This window comes from Accipiter gentilis, chromosome 24, assembly GCF_929443795.1.
Source record: "Accipiter gentilis chromosome 24, bAccGen1.1, whole genome shotgun sequence".
Lineage (NCBI taxonomy): Eukaryota > Metazoa > Chordata > Aves > Accipitriformes > Accipitridae > Astur > Astur gentilis.
Genome location: NC_064903.1, coordinates 2,661,621 through 2,674,682, shown reverse-complemented (window position 1 = coordinate 2,674,682; position 13,062 = coordinate 2,661,621). Strand labels below are relative to the sequence as shown.

The 13,062-nt window shown below is 43.2% G+C and overlaps 1 protein-coding gene across 2 annotated transcripts in view; it reads right to left on the bottom strand.

Annotated features, from left to right (window-relative positions):
• Window positions 1–13,062, bottom strand: part of LOC126050133 (vascular endothelial growth factor receptor kdr-like) — a 140,351-nt gene that overhangs the window by 87,270 nt on the left and 40,019 nt on the right. For both annotated transcript variants that reach the window (XM_049827624.1, XM_049827625.1), the window contains exon 3: window positions 11,267–11,478. In XM_049827624.1, coding sequence (XP_049683581.1) covers window positions 11,267–11,478 — 212 coding nt within the window. The remainder of the gene's footprint in view (window positions 1–11,266; window positions 11,479–13,062) is intronic.

Sequence of the window (13,062 nt, the reverse complement as noted above, 5' to 3'; positions counted from 1 at the left end):
TTTATTTCGCCATGACTGGTAACTCATCTGGGAACAGGTCATTCATCTGGGGATATCAATGTTCATTTCTTGGATAATGACAACAGTCTTTGCCTAAGGAATGTCATGGAAATACGCAAGTGCTGTCCCTTGGAATTAATCGTAGAAGAATTAGCTTGGTGCAGAGCTGGAGTTCCTTTGCTCCACAACCCAAAACAGTTTCACTCACAAAAACATGAAGGGTGAAAGGCAGAGACTGAGACAGGAGAGTGGGACTGTTGCCTTTTGTACTTTTGATTGCTTGATTTTAGCTCTGAGAACTGGAAATAGGATTCCTAGTGGACAAAATGTACCACATGTTTCATCATGATGAGAGCAAATGTTGGAGCTCCTTGTGTGTATCAGAAAGGTCATATGTTATGATGATGTTTTACAAAAGGCACTTGGGTCACTGTGCAAGTACAAGAGATGTGTGATTAATGTGGGGAGCTATGACAAGGAGCCGATCAGTAGCACTGAACATGAAGCAGTAAAACAGAAGATAAAGACCAGAAATCTGGATGATGTCTATCATTTCTAGTAATGTCTTTTCATGTCAGCTTTTAGTCCATGCCATTGATTTATTCTGACTGGGTTGGTCTATTTAAAAGCATGTATGTGGGAGTAAGGGCATTGCAAGAAACATTGTGGGAGAGAGATTAATTAGAATTTAAAAATTAGACCTGTAATGTCCTCACATTTAGGAAGTTTCAGATACACATCTGGTTAGGCAGGCACTGGTTCTAATCAAGCCTTGAGCTGAGAGACCTGATCTCTGGACCACAACTTTGTAGCTTATTAAAATCCCTAAAACTAATAGGAAATGCTGATACTCAATCCAATGTTTTATGCACCTTCCCAAACAGGTCTGCTAAATTATTCTATTGAGTCACATTATGAAAATGTGTTTAGTGTTTGTCCCTGAGCATTAGTGCTGCTTAATATCTCTGCAGTCTTGCTCTCCAGCTAAACCATACTTAGAGGTATCAAATGTGACGATATTTTTATAGCCAATTTTAAGGTTTGTCTCTGAGCATTAGTGCTGCTAAATACCTCTGCAGTCTTGCTCTCCAGCTAAACCATACTTGGAGGTATCAAATGTGGTGATATTTTTATAGCCAATTTTAAAGCTTGTTCAAGTGGTGAAAGGCCTTTCTACTTAAAAGAAGACCCTGGATTATTAAAAGAAGATCCTTGGATTATTTGTTATAGGAAAAAGCAGAGAAAGTAGGTTTTTCTGTATTTGCAACAAACACTGGGAGTGCAAAACGTGTCAGGGGAAGTGTATTCAGATCTATTTCTAGTCTATGGAGAAAAAAGAGAGAAAACTAATGTGCCACGTGACAGGGGGATAGGACAAGAATATAGGCCAAGAGGAAACTTGCTGTGAAAAAAGGAGCTTCTTGATACCAAACTATTCACAAATCTGGATCAACTTTTGACTAATTGTTTTGACTGAAAAGATGGGAACACTGAATTTAAAAATATTTGTGCCAGTATTTTTAGAGGGAATTTCAGAATAGCACTATTTGTTTAAAAAGTAACATAAATCAAAAGAAGGCAGCTAAGCAAAAGTTAAATAATCTTAAAATGTCAGAAAATATTGAATTATGCAATGATTAAAATATCTTAGTCAAAACAGAATAAAATTTCTCAAAAATATTTCCTGTTCAGGGAAAAAAAATAATTATTTAACCCCATTCTCCTCCATCATCTCTCCCTACCTCCAAGACTGACGTCTACCAAATTTTCAGATTCACAACAGACCTAAAAATAGTCTGCTTTTTTAAGCTGTAAATAGGACAGATACTCATCATGGTGATACTAAACTAGTGAAGAACACGTAAATGGGAAGCATGAATTTACAGTGTATGTAACAGAAGGTGTATTTCATTCCTAATTGATTTTTAATAGCAGCCTGCACCTGAATTGCCATATGTCTAGCCAGTAGCTAGAATTACACTATCCCAGGTAATAAGCTATAATCTGAATTGGAAGCCAAAATACATAAATCTAGCCTTCTACCATCAGTAAGTGAAATCTAGATAGTGTTTTAAAATCACAGTGCAATTAACAACAGCAAAAGGCAGTTTCTGGGTTATAAAGACTGGGTTGGGAAAGGAAAAGGATGGCTTGAGCTGTAACTGACTGTTAATCGCTAGTGGATTTCAGGTCTCATGGACATTATTCTCACTCTGTTTTGGAAAAAAAAAAAAAGAGAGAAAAAGGTTTTATATTTTATGGGTCCTTCTCTTTCCTACAGTAAGTGAGGTTTCCTAGAGCCCTGTGCAGTAAGCAGATGGCTGTAATTTGTGTTACCTCAGTGCTTTATGCAGTTAATAGCCTTAGCCTAAAGACAGTTCTCTGTCTGCTAAAGGCCTCCTTTCCTCCCTATTTCAATCTGCAATATTTGAGCTCTTAAACAGGGTGGGATACCTGTGGGAGTTAGTGGAGCAGCCCCTCAAGTGAAGATGCTAAGGTGGCAGGTACTTGCAGGGCTAAACCACTATGGTTTTGGCATGAGAGCTTAAACATGAGGTTAGGTCTACACTTTGGCCATCAGTGGAAAGTGATTCTGGAATGAAAGGAAAAGGCAGTTGCAGGTGAAGGTCAAGCACTCACTAAATAACCCCCGGTATGTCAGTGAGGCCAGGGAGGCTTTTTTTCCTCCCTAACTGTGAAAGTCTGTGCAAACGAAAAAATAATATCATCAAGCACTAAAGAGTACCAGCACACAGAGGAATGGAGCAAATCTCTGTGCGTCCTGCAGTCTGCTTGTGCTTCACCCCAGCTGCTCTAAAAACCCACATAAGCAGGAGCACGCCGACCCCACTTGCATTGCTCTAAGCAAGAGCACTTTCCAGGCAGCCTGACTGTTCCCTTAACAGATAAGCAAATATAAAGTGGCTCAGCTTTGGATCTTAACAAAATGACAAAGAATAAATACTGAATAGGGAACTAATCAGCTGCCAGCTGATACCTTTGTTATGGTTTGTGCAGACAAAAAAGTGAATCCTTCATGAAACTCCTAAGTAGTTCAGACTGACTGTGGCATGGAAAAATGATCTGCTGGAACATCAGGAGTGTCACTGCCAGCTTTACAAACATGTTCACCACCTTAAGTTAACCAGCAATCAGTTAACTCCTTGTAAAAAAGTCTCGCAGAGACAGAACTTCTGGAAACAAAAGGGACAGGGTCACTTTTCTTTAAAAATGATAACCTTAGCCTCAAGGAAGATCTCTAATTCCAGATGGTGTAAATCAGTTGCACTCAACTGTTGCAATTTGGAGAGCTGTGGCATGGGAAATGCAGGTGTCGTCCTCTCTGCAGTTACCAGCACTGAACTCCAAGGGAAAAAACTGTCAGCAAAGAAACGCTTTGTGAAAATAGCGTATTTCCCTGTAGCTTGGCACATCTGTTCCTCCTGACTTGGGAAGGTAATATGCCCTATGAATCTCACCCATAAAGAGACACCCACCAATTCCCATGGGACGGTTAAAAAGAATAATTTACCATGGGCTGAAAAGCTCATTACATGTGAAGAAAGACAAGAGCTGTAGCACGTTAGGGACTTATCAGCTGCAGCACCAGCTCCAAGGCGAGGGAAAGGCCCCTTCCCTTCAGTCTCAGACTGGCTGTCTAGCTCTCCAGGTCAGTGGAAGTTTGCAGGAAACTGCAGCCAGGCCAGGGTGTTACTGTTTACCCAGCACAGCTCAAGAGGGAACACAAACAGCAAAGCGAAGGAAACAGAGGCAGCGGGACAGTGGAGGGGAAGGGGGCCTGCTGTCCAGCCACGGGGACAGAGCCAGGCAGAAAAATCAAGCATGCCGCGCACAAAAGCAACTCAAAGGTCAAGTGCCTACAAGAACATTGTTTACCTTCAGGCAGCGAAGCCCTTCATTTTTAAATTCTCATTCTGTCTAGATTAATTGCTGCTTGAGATGAGCTTAGGGAGGGTCCCTTTTAACTCAGCGGTGTAATAGCAATTGCCCGGGGAACGTGCAGTTCTCTCTTCAAGCCTCCGCAGTGACAGCATGTGAACACTGATATGGGACTCCTTTGCCTCGCAGTGACATCTGTTCTTTTGTTTAGTGTTATCTGTAATATAGGTGACTATCTACCAGGAAGTAGTGGAGGTCTGTAATTATGTCATGCTCACTTGCCATTTGAATCCCACTCTCCAGAGGGCTCATGGGCCCCGTGCTGCCAGCTGATGAAGCCGAGGGACTTAAAAGCCCTCAGCATTGCAGCCCAGGAACACAGCATGTTGTAGGCTCAGGCTCCCTCCTACAGCTCTTTACTCGTCAGCATTGTATCACCTGCCTGCGTGTTCGGAACATCCTCCTGAGATGCACACACAGAATTTTGTACAGGATTTTGGGTGCTTTTCATTTCTGCTCGTGTTTCGTACACTGTGATGGCAATTTGTCTCATGATATTTGTATCATATCTAAAGCTGTGGAGATAACATCACCTCTCCCTTCAGATACTATCCACCAGCCCACAGAGATGATAAGCGCTGAATGGCCTTTGAGGACAGTCATCCATGGCTGTTCATGTCTGTGAAATTCCTGAGCATTCTCATTTTGCTTCTCACTTTGTTCCTGCTAAAGATAATTCTCTCACCCTCACTACTTATTTTCTTCACTCCATCATACCTTAGCTGGGAAGCCTGGGCAGAGTTTCACAGGTTCTTTAAATTCATGTTTTGACATAATCCACATGAAGTTTGTCTTCATCAAGGTCAAAAACACTGAGGAGGTTTATAATCTGTTCTTTCCATTAATGGGATTATTAGCAGTTAAGTGACACTTTGGTCAGAGTATTTTGGAAAGCTTTACAAGGAAATTGCCTAGCCTGCTGCATTCCTCCTGGTATCCCATCAAAGCTTCTTCTAGGTACAGGAGTAACTTCTATAAAGTCACTTGATTTGAAACTGGATCTTTGAAAATAAAGGACTTTTCAGTTTGGCAGCCCAGTGAAAAGAATTGGTGGTGGAATGTTTAGATTAAACAGAAAGCAGAATATTTTCTCTTTAGACAAAACAAAAGTGACTGCAAAACCCCCAGAAGCCATTCTGAGTCAACATGAAGCATTCTGTTTTGGTCAAATGAAATACATTCTTCCCCTGGAGATTACTGTTAGAAACACAAGAATATCTGGAGAGAAAAAAATCACTTTAAAAAGTGTTACTTCAAAAATTGCCGAAGCAAAATGCTTCTCATTCATTGTCAAACAAATAAAAACCAACATGGAAAGATTTAGTTTTTTAAAAAAACCAAGTCTCCATACTTTGGCTGAAATTATATTTCAAGCATCAGGAGAATTCATAAACTCTGACTCCCAACACTAGATTTTAGGCAGACATAGGCTTTGTAGAAAATATCGGCCAGCTTTACCTGAAGTCGCATTATTAAGAACAGGTCTCCTACATTAGCTGCTGCCAGCCGCAGACCTTGGGTAAGGCTCAGCAATTAGCAATTACTGAGTGGATAAGAAATGGAAAGGAAGAAGTGGGGGAACTTTGTGTGTAATTTTGGCTGTCAGGCTTTCATTTAGAAATTCTTTATCACTGAGAAGGAGGGGATCATTACCTCTTCCTGCTGGGATGTCAAGTGCTGTCACTGAGCGAGTGCCAGGAACTTATGCTGCTTGCTCACCATCATATCTTACAAGGCTCCTCCACTTAAAAGTGATCTTTTAGGATATGATTTGAAAATACTGAAGGTCTTGATTCAGAACGGAAAACATCTTACTTTTCCCTTGGATCCAGTCCTTAATACTTGAGGAACAACAGAGAGGGTCCTGCACAGTGACATAGCCTATATTCCCATGTCACATGGCCCTAAACACTAGGATATGGTGCCAAACCCTTCCACCAGTCTGTGCAAGACAGCCAGCTTATCTGCTGGGCTCCACACTGAGCAGACGGGACAGCATTTGCCTATCTCAGCTTGCTGAGTGTCTGGCAGCAAGTGTAACTGTCTCGGTGTCTCCAGCGTGTAAGAAAGAAGAAATGCAGCTCCAGCTCTGTTCTCACTGGTAATATCTTCTGGAAAGCAAGCCAAAGCCCAAGTCAGGGCTGTCACCCTGGCCCTGCATTTCTGCTTCTCACATTCGGATTATCTCTGTGAACTGTCAAGAGAATTAAGGAGGCAGAAATCAGCTTCAAAGACCATCAGAACCAAAATATGATCTCATGTGAGGGGTGCTTTCATGCACTTCCATCCTCTTTAGATTTCCCGTGGCGGGGAAGGGATGAAGAAGTTGGGGCTTCACATCTCTGGACTGTACTGTTTGATAAAGAAGAGACTGTGGTTGATGTGACACTACCCTGATGCAGTACTTGCACCACCTCTCCTCCTCATTCTTTGCATTAGCGAGGGAGAGCTCATACCCTTCCTTGGGAATGCCTTGCTGCTGGAGCTGACAAGCAGTGAGATGCATGCTCTGACAGGACAAGCTGATTGGATGCATCCCCCTTTTTCCTTCGGAACGGCCTTAACAGAACTTGTGCTCCCATATAAAAGTCTGTCTTGCTTCAGATTTGATTTCCAGTTCTTGTGCTCTGGACTCCTGGCAGAACCGCACTCTGGCTCAAGCCTGCCGTGCTGGCACTTCGTGGTGTCCGTATGAACTTTAAAAGGAGCCAGAACTCAAATTCTTCTAGTTACACTGTGTTCCTGCGAACATCAGTGCTGAAAACCAAATGTATAGAAACAAATTACTCCCTCAATCCTGCCATGTTCCTAACTCACAGTAACACTGAGATGGTGAATCACCAGCGGCTGAATTGCTCTGGGTGGGGAGACATTGTTAAAATGTTCACCAATCTATGTGTTCAAAGAGTGAACCATGCTAGGCACAAAAAGGAATTGGTGATTCTACCCTAGTGTACTTGGACCCTTGTGCAGCAACCAGCGCTGATGCATTGGGCTCGCATACATAATTTTGTGCCAATTACAGTATCTTGGTCAGAGGAGGTGCAAGTCATGTTTCTGAAGCAGTTATTTGAGAACTGGCTCTTATCATGGCCATAATTATTTCAAGAAACAGAGTAACAGCCCTGCTTTGCATAAAAAATAATAGAGGATGTCTGTCGCTGGCCTGCTCACCCCATGTCTGCGATGCGGACATTGCTTCTTTTAGCCCTACAGTTCCAGCAAGGCAGTACTACTGGGGTGTGTCGACAGGAATCAAAGCATGGCTTGGAAAGTTGGTTGAACTTTTCTAGACACTATTTGGCAAGACGTGACCAGTTCCAGTTACCACAGTAATGATGTCAGACAAGTTGCTGACGGAGGGAAGCAAACCAGAATTGAGCTCATGCTCCTTCCTACTGATGCATTGACTGAGTGGTACAAAATGTGTAGCAAATCCCTTACTGCTACATAGAGCTAAGGAGAGCAAGGGGAAATCACTGCGAAAGCTGAGGCAGCATTTCAGCTGGTACAGAGAGCTCTTGAGCTGACCCCTGAGGACTATCTTATTTTGTGACAGTTGCTTTGCTGACAGTAACAGTATTTCAAATAGCTGAGAGCTGCAAGTCCTGACTTCTGTCTAGGCCTGGGATAGACCGTTGGGAAGGTGAAGAGAATCTTTGCTTGATTTGTCTTTTTTTCCTCCTTCTCTAAGCCATGTTAAATTTTATATGTGCCCTAGGAAACAGTGTAGAGAGGGCTCTCTGTATTTTAACACAAAATAGACAGCCTGCCCTTTCCTTTGGCACAGCAATCTCAAAGGTTGAAATAAATGAGTATGTTCCTCACAGGGAAGTATCCATTTGGTTGGGAAGGGTAATTGCAGGAGATAGATAGAAGCGAATGACATTGGCTAGCTGGCTTTGGCAGCACGCAGTGGAAATGCCATCCACATGAGACTTTCTGACGTGGGCTCCTATGTCGGCAGCTAATTTGCAGTGAAGACTTGTCTTTACTGCTACTGGTTGAGAGCTGGCTCAGCAGAGACAGCGTATTCTGTGAACTCAGGGTGGGCTTCCCCCATGCCCCCTGTTCTCTGACAGCGGCCACGAGAGAGTTGCTTGGCTGCTCTTGCCGTTCAGTACTGCAATGCTCTCTTTGACCAGAAGCTGCGTTTCGCTGCAGAGATTATCCCTCAGAGTTGCAACGAAGTTAAACAACGCAGTTAAAAACCGCCCAACTATTTCTGTTCCAGCCCTAAGCTACGTTGTGTTTTCAACAAGGAGATGGGCAACAGGAGAAGGGGATTACAATAAGCAAGGGGGTCTTGCTTATTAACTACGATCCTTGGGACTTGCAGCTGCAGCGGGAAGCAGAAAAGGCCTTGGGAACAATTATTCAGGATTAAGATCCTGAGTTCTCCCTCCCTCCAGACTGTCAGTGCACAGCTGAGGCATGGTGGCTGACCCTGCCGCCTTTGGGTCCCTTATGATCTGACTGATGTGCAGGGGTCACAGCTCAATTGCACCGGGGGGGAGAGCTGCTGAATGCCAGATTCTGACAGAGCTTAGAAACTCCACCAGGGAGGCTGTAAAAACAGAAGCAAGCACAGGAAATAATAGCCAATAAGCAGGGCTTCCGATACAATCATGTTCTCATTTCGGTGTCAAGCAGCAGGCCAGGAATGAAGGGAAAAAATACCATTCCCCTTCCTTTTTTGGCAATAATGGCTTGTAACCTCAGAGGAATCTCCAGCCTTCAGGGTCTGGCTCAACATTTTCTCACTCCACCTGGCTCAGTCTCATAAACACCCTGCTGAGCACTCCTCACTCCACAGAACGTCCGGAGAGATGTTGTTTGGACCTCACCCTTGTCTGGCACTCACAGGGAACTGTGAGTTTCTTCACTTGGAGACAACTGATGGGTTTCACAGCGATGTCCAGACACCGTTGGACCAATTTCCTTAAAAAGGCATGTTTAAATACTGAAGAAAATCATAGGTACATTCTGAATGCCTTACTTAACTCCACAATTCGTACAGCCCTCACTGAAGAACAGCTTTCTTGTCCCCAAAACAGCCTACTGGCTTTCAACAAATATACACAGAAATTGAGTGGGAGGAAGAGCATGCCCTGAGGACAGCATCCATGCTGAGGTATAAATAGCTTCATTTCACTGGGGCCAAGCAGCTTCCTCAGACTGGCAGGCCAGATCCCAGCAGGCACTTGCAAGCTTATAGACTGAACTGCTGTGGCAGAGCTCTGCTTTGGGGTGGATGAGCAGCTGGATTGCTCGGACATGGACCAGAGGGGTCCCCGCTGACTTACCTTTCTCACTATTTCACCCATGGAGTGCGTAGTACAAGCTGGTTCATTTTCTACCCGCTTCTCCTTCAATAACTTTTAAAGCACAGGAGGCTGAGTAAGAGCTTGTAGAGCAGGGACAGCATATGACACAATTAAATTGCTTCTGAGAGAGGACAGGCTTGGAGGGTGATTTAGAGGAAACAGCCATCCAGTGCTGTTTTTCAGGGGAACCTTGGCACAGCAGTCTCAGGCAAGCAAGAGGACATCCTGCGATTTTTTTTTAGATTAGCACTGTTCCAAGTGCATCGCTGGCAAGCATTTCATAACTTGAGACATTTTCTTAAGAAAAATGCTCAGGCAGTCCCAAAAGATCCATAACATTTCCTGCACGTGCTCCCACCATAGAGTAATGAAGGCCTGGGTAGCCAGCCAGGGCACTGATTCAGGATAGAGAATTGAGTTTTCGGTGCACTGTTTCCTGATGCGTAGGCATTGGGCTGGGTTAACAATATTAGATGTGGGGCATCTGAGCAGTGCGTAATGAGAAAAGGAAACAGCTCAGCACAAGAAGTGGGGTGGATAAAGCAACCAGGGCTTAGAGTAACAGGGAAAAATTTAAAAAAAGGAAATAGAAAGGGAGAAAAAAATGACTGCAGGAACTAACAAGTAACACCAAAAAGCTACTTTCCAATAAGAGGAAGACTTGCTGGGAAAGCAGGATAAGGGTAGAAAGGGACTATTTTCAACAGACATAAAGAGACAGGAAAATGTCATCCACATGAAGCAAACAGGTGTGTTCACCTATAGAGCAGAAGTTGAATTTAGCTGTGTGGGTGTATCACAAGCCCCTTGGGATGGAAGTCATGCCTTAGGATAGTTTCACCATCATGAGCATTACCATGAGACTATCAGAACTGCCCAGCAAATATATGTTTTCTGCAAGTATAAGTTTGCTGAACTATTCAAATAATATCAGACAAACTCATTGCCTCTCTAGCATTTGTTTTAGTAAGAGGATTCAAAGAATCACATTTTAGCATTTACTAGAAAAATGAAATTAATTCATTTGCATGAGTATTTGTGCGGAACTGAATAATAAGCCTATTCACCACCAATGGAGTTCATGTCATCCCCTATTCAAGACACTAAAAGTCAGCTCCTTTATCTGACTACTCACAATGTCAGCTTGGAAGATCCAAGATGATTCAGTGGTTTTGTAATGCATTTGCCAAGTAGATTTGAAAAAAAAAGCCAACAGCATTTTTGGGGAGTTTTCTTCTAACAAAAGTTTGTATTATTGAAATAGTTGTTCAGTATGTTATATTCAGTTAATCAGAGGACTGCGCTCCTCCGAAGTTTCTGCTTCCGTTTATTATTGGTTCTGAACTCAGTGACTCTGACACATGGGGAGAGGCAGCTCAAAGAGAACAGCAATGAGCAATAGGCCATTTTTTACAATAAAATATGTATAATGCAGTCGTCCAGCTTTGCTAAGTATGTGTCGCAGATGTGAAGGACAAAGCAGTATACAAATGTGTAGGAGAGAGAGGAATTACAAAGAATGTTGTGGGGGAGTTTCATGCCTGGGGAGGAAGGGAAATAGAGAGGACTTGGCTATTCAGGATGAATCTTAGGAAAAGCACTGTGATAGCAAAACCCTTTAGGATAAAAGAATTTAGTCTTAAAAGGAAAAGAGGTTTAAAGAAATCAGTGTATCAGTTATTTGGAACACAAAACTAGATGGGACAATCCAGTTTTCAAGTCCCAGAATTGAACAAGGTAGGTAATTTCTGGTTCTCACATCTGTGCACCTGTGAATTCAGCTGGCAAGAAAATCCAAATATATCCAGCTTCTTCAAAATGTCAAAGCTGGTGTTTGCTGCAGTGCTGGGCTGGTGGAGAGGTGGGATTTGTGAAAGCGTCTGAATTGGATTGCTTGTTCTACCTAGCACAGATCCCACAGTTGAACACAGCTTATATTACCAAAAAGCTGTAACAAAAAACCAAAGTGAAATCCTTACCTTTAACAAACACATAAATCTTGGCCGCGAGATCCTCATTTGATGGGGAGCCATCATGAATGCAGGTGAAGTAACCGGTGTCATTAGCTATGACTTTCCTGATGACGAGCATGCTGCAGCTTTGCCTTGTGTTATTGCGACAATTACTTATGTGCACTCGGGGGTCTTCCTTCTGGTCCCCCCTCAAAAGCCAGCTTACAGAAGGTGCTCCCCTGTCAACACAACACGCAAAAATCAAAGATAGATTCATGACTTCAGACAAAATTTGGGCTTCCTTCTGGCCAACTCTTATTGATGTTCCCAGTGTTCCTACTCTTGTCATTGGCAAATGAATGATAAAGGTTGCTGGGTGTTTGCATTTCCACCCATAAGAAATTAAGGTGGATCACCCCACACTCTTCCCCAGAGCAGGGGAGATTCCTGAAATAGTCTGTGGGAACTGTAGCAAGCTAGCTCCTGGAGGAAAGTTTGATTTTTATTTGAACAGACTTCCTGAACGTGAGTTTGTTTTTATAGCACTATATTTTAGCCACTACAAACATTAGAAAGCACTAGATAAAATTATATGTTTCCTCCAAGCTGAGGACTTTGAGTATTTTAACAGCTAAATTAACTTATATTTTCTTATACTAAGGCTGCATGGAGAGAGGAGAACATTTATGTAACTTCGCATCACCTTTCTTGCTTAATCAGCAGTGACTCAGTCTTGATTTTTGTGAAGGGTCTGGAACAAATCAGGTTACAAATCTTAGCATATCTGCTCAAGACATTTTTTTTCAATTCACCTTGTCACAGCAGTTTGAACATAAAGCTAGCAGGGCAGATGATACACCATTTCACCCACCTGACCCGTTCATTGTCTTATCTATGATCATAGCTAATGTCAAGTGCAATTCTACGTAGTTCACCAGCAAAAAGCAAGGCCTTTTGATAACCTGTTACAGGACTCAAAGAGAGCTTTCAACTGATCTAAGTTAGCTCGGTAAGAGGCACTGGTTGTGCTAGTCCTGTTGTGCTGGAAACATCAGGCCACACCATGGCAGCAGGAGCTCTTGGAGCTCTCTTCTGCTTAGGCTGCACTTTGAGGGCTCTGATGATGTACTACTACATGCTATCCATGCTTATGAGATGAAGATTATGGTCTTTTTGTAGCAGACTGGTTTTTGTTGGTCAATGTGGAAACTGGTGGGATGTGGGGGTCCATGGATTTTTCTGGGGAGGAAGTTAGTATTAGAGAAAGGCAGTTCTGCCTGTGTTTGCAGAGAGAAGCTGCTCTTCAAAAGGACAGGGGGTTGACTCACCCCTTCTCACTCAGTGAATTCCCATTGACCCAATGGCATTTGCTGAGCTGAGGAAGGACTGAGAACCTCTGGATTTCCCCAACTGCATGTCGCCAGGGAGAAATCCGGTCCAGACACGTCAACTCAGTGTAGAGATGCTAATACTGAACGTGTCTAACAAGCAAGCTGTGTGAAGTTTCCAGTTAGCTAATAACTCTAACTTCTCTTTCTGTGCCGGTGGCTTTGTAGTGGTGCAGTAGGTGCAATAAAGGAACGTGTTTGCCAGCAAATTCAGTGACACTTAAACAAACATCCTCTTGGCCGCCGTTTCTGCCCGTCCTTTCGTCGCCTTCCTGAAGATGATGCGGACACGGGGCTGAACTCTTGAGGTTATTCCCAGCACAGAGCTGAACAAGAGCACTGGGAAAAGTGTGAATATCCTCTCTGGTGAACAGCCTCACCCTCGTTTTTGGATGCACTGTTGACTTAGACAACCCCACCTTATCCGTCATACCA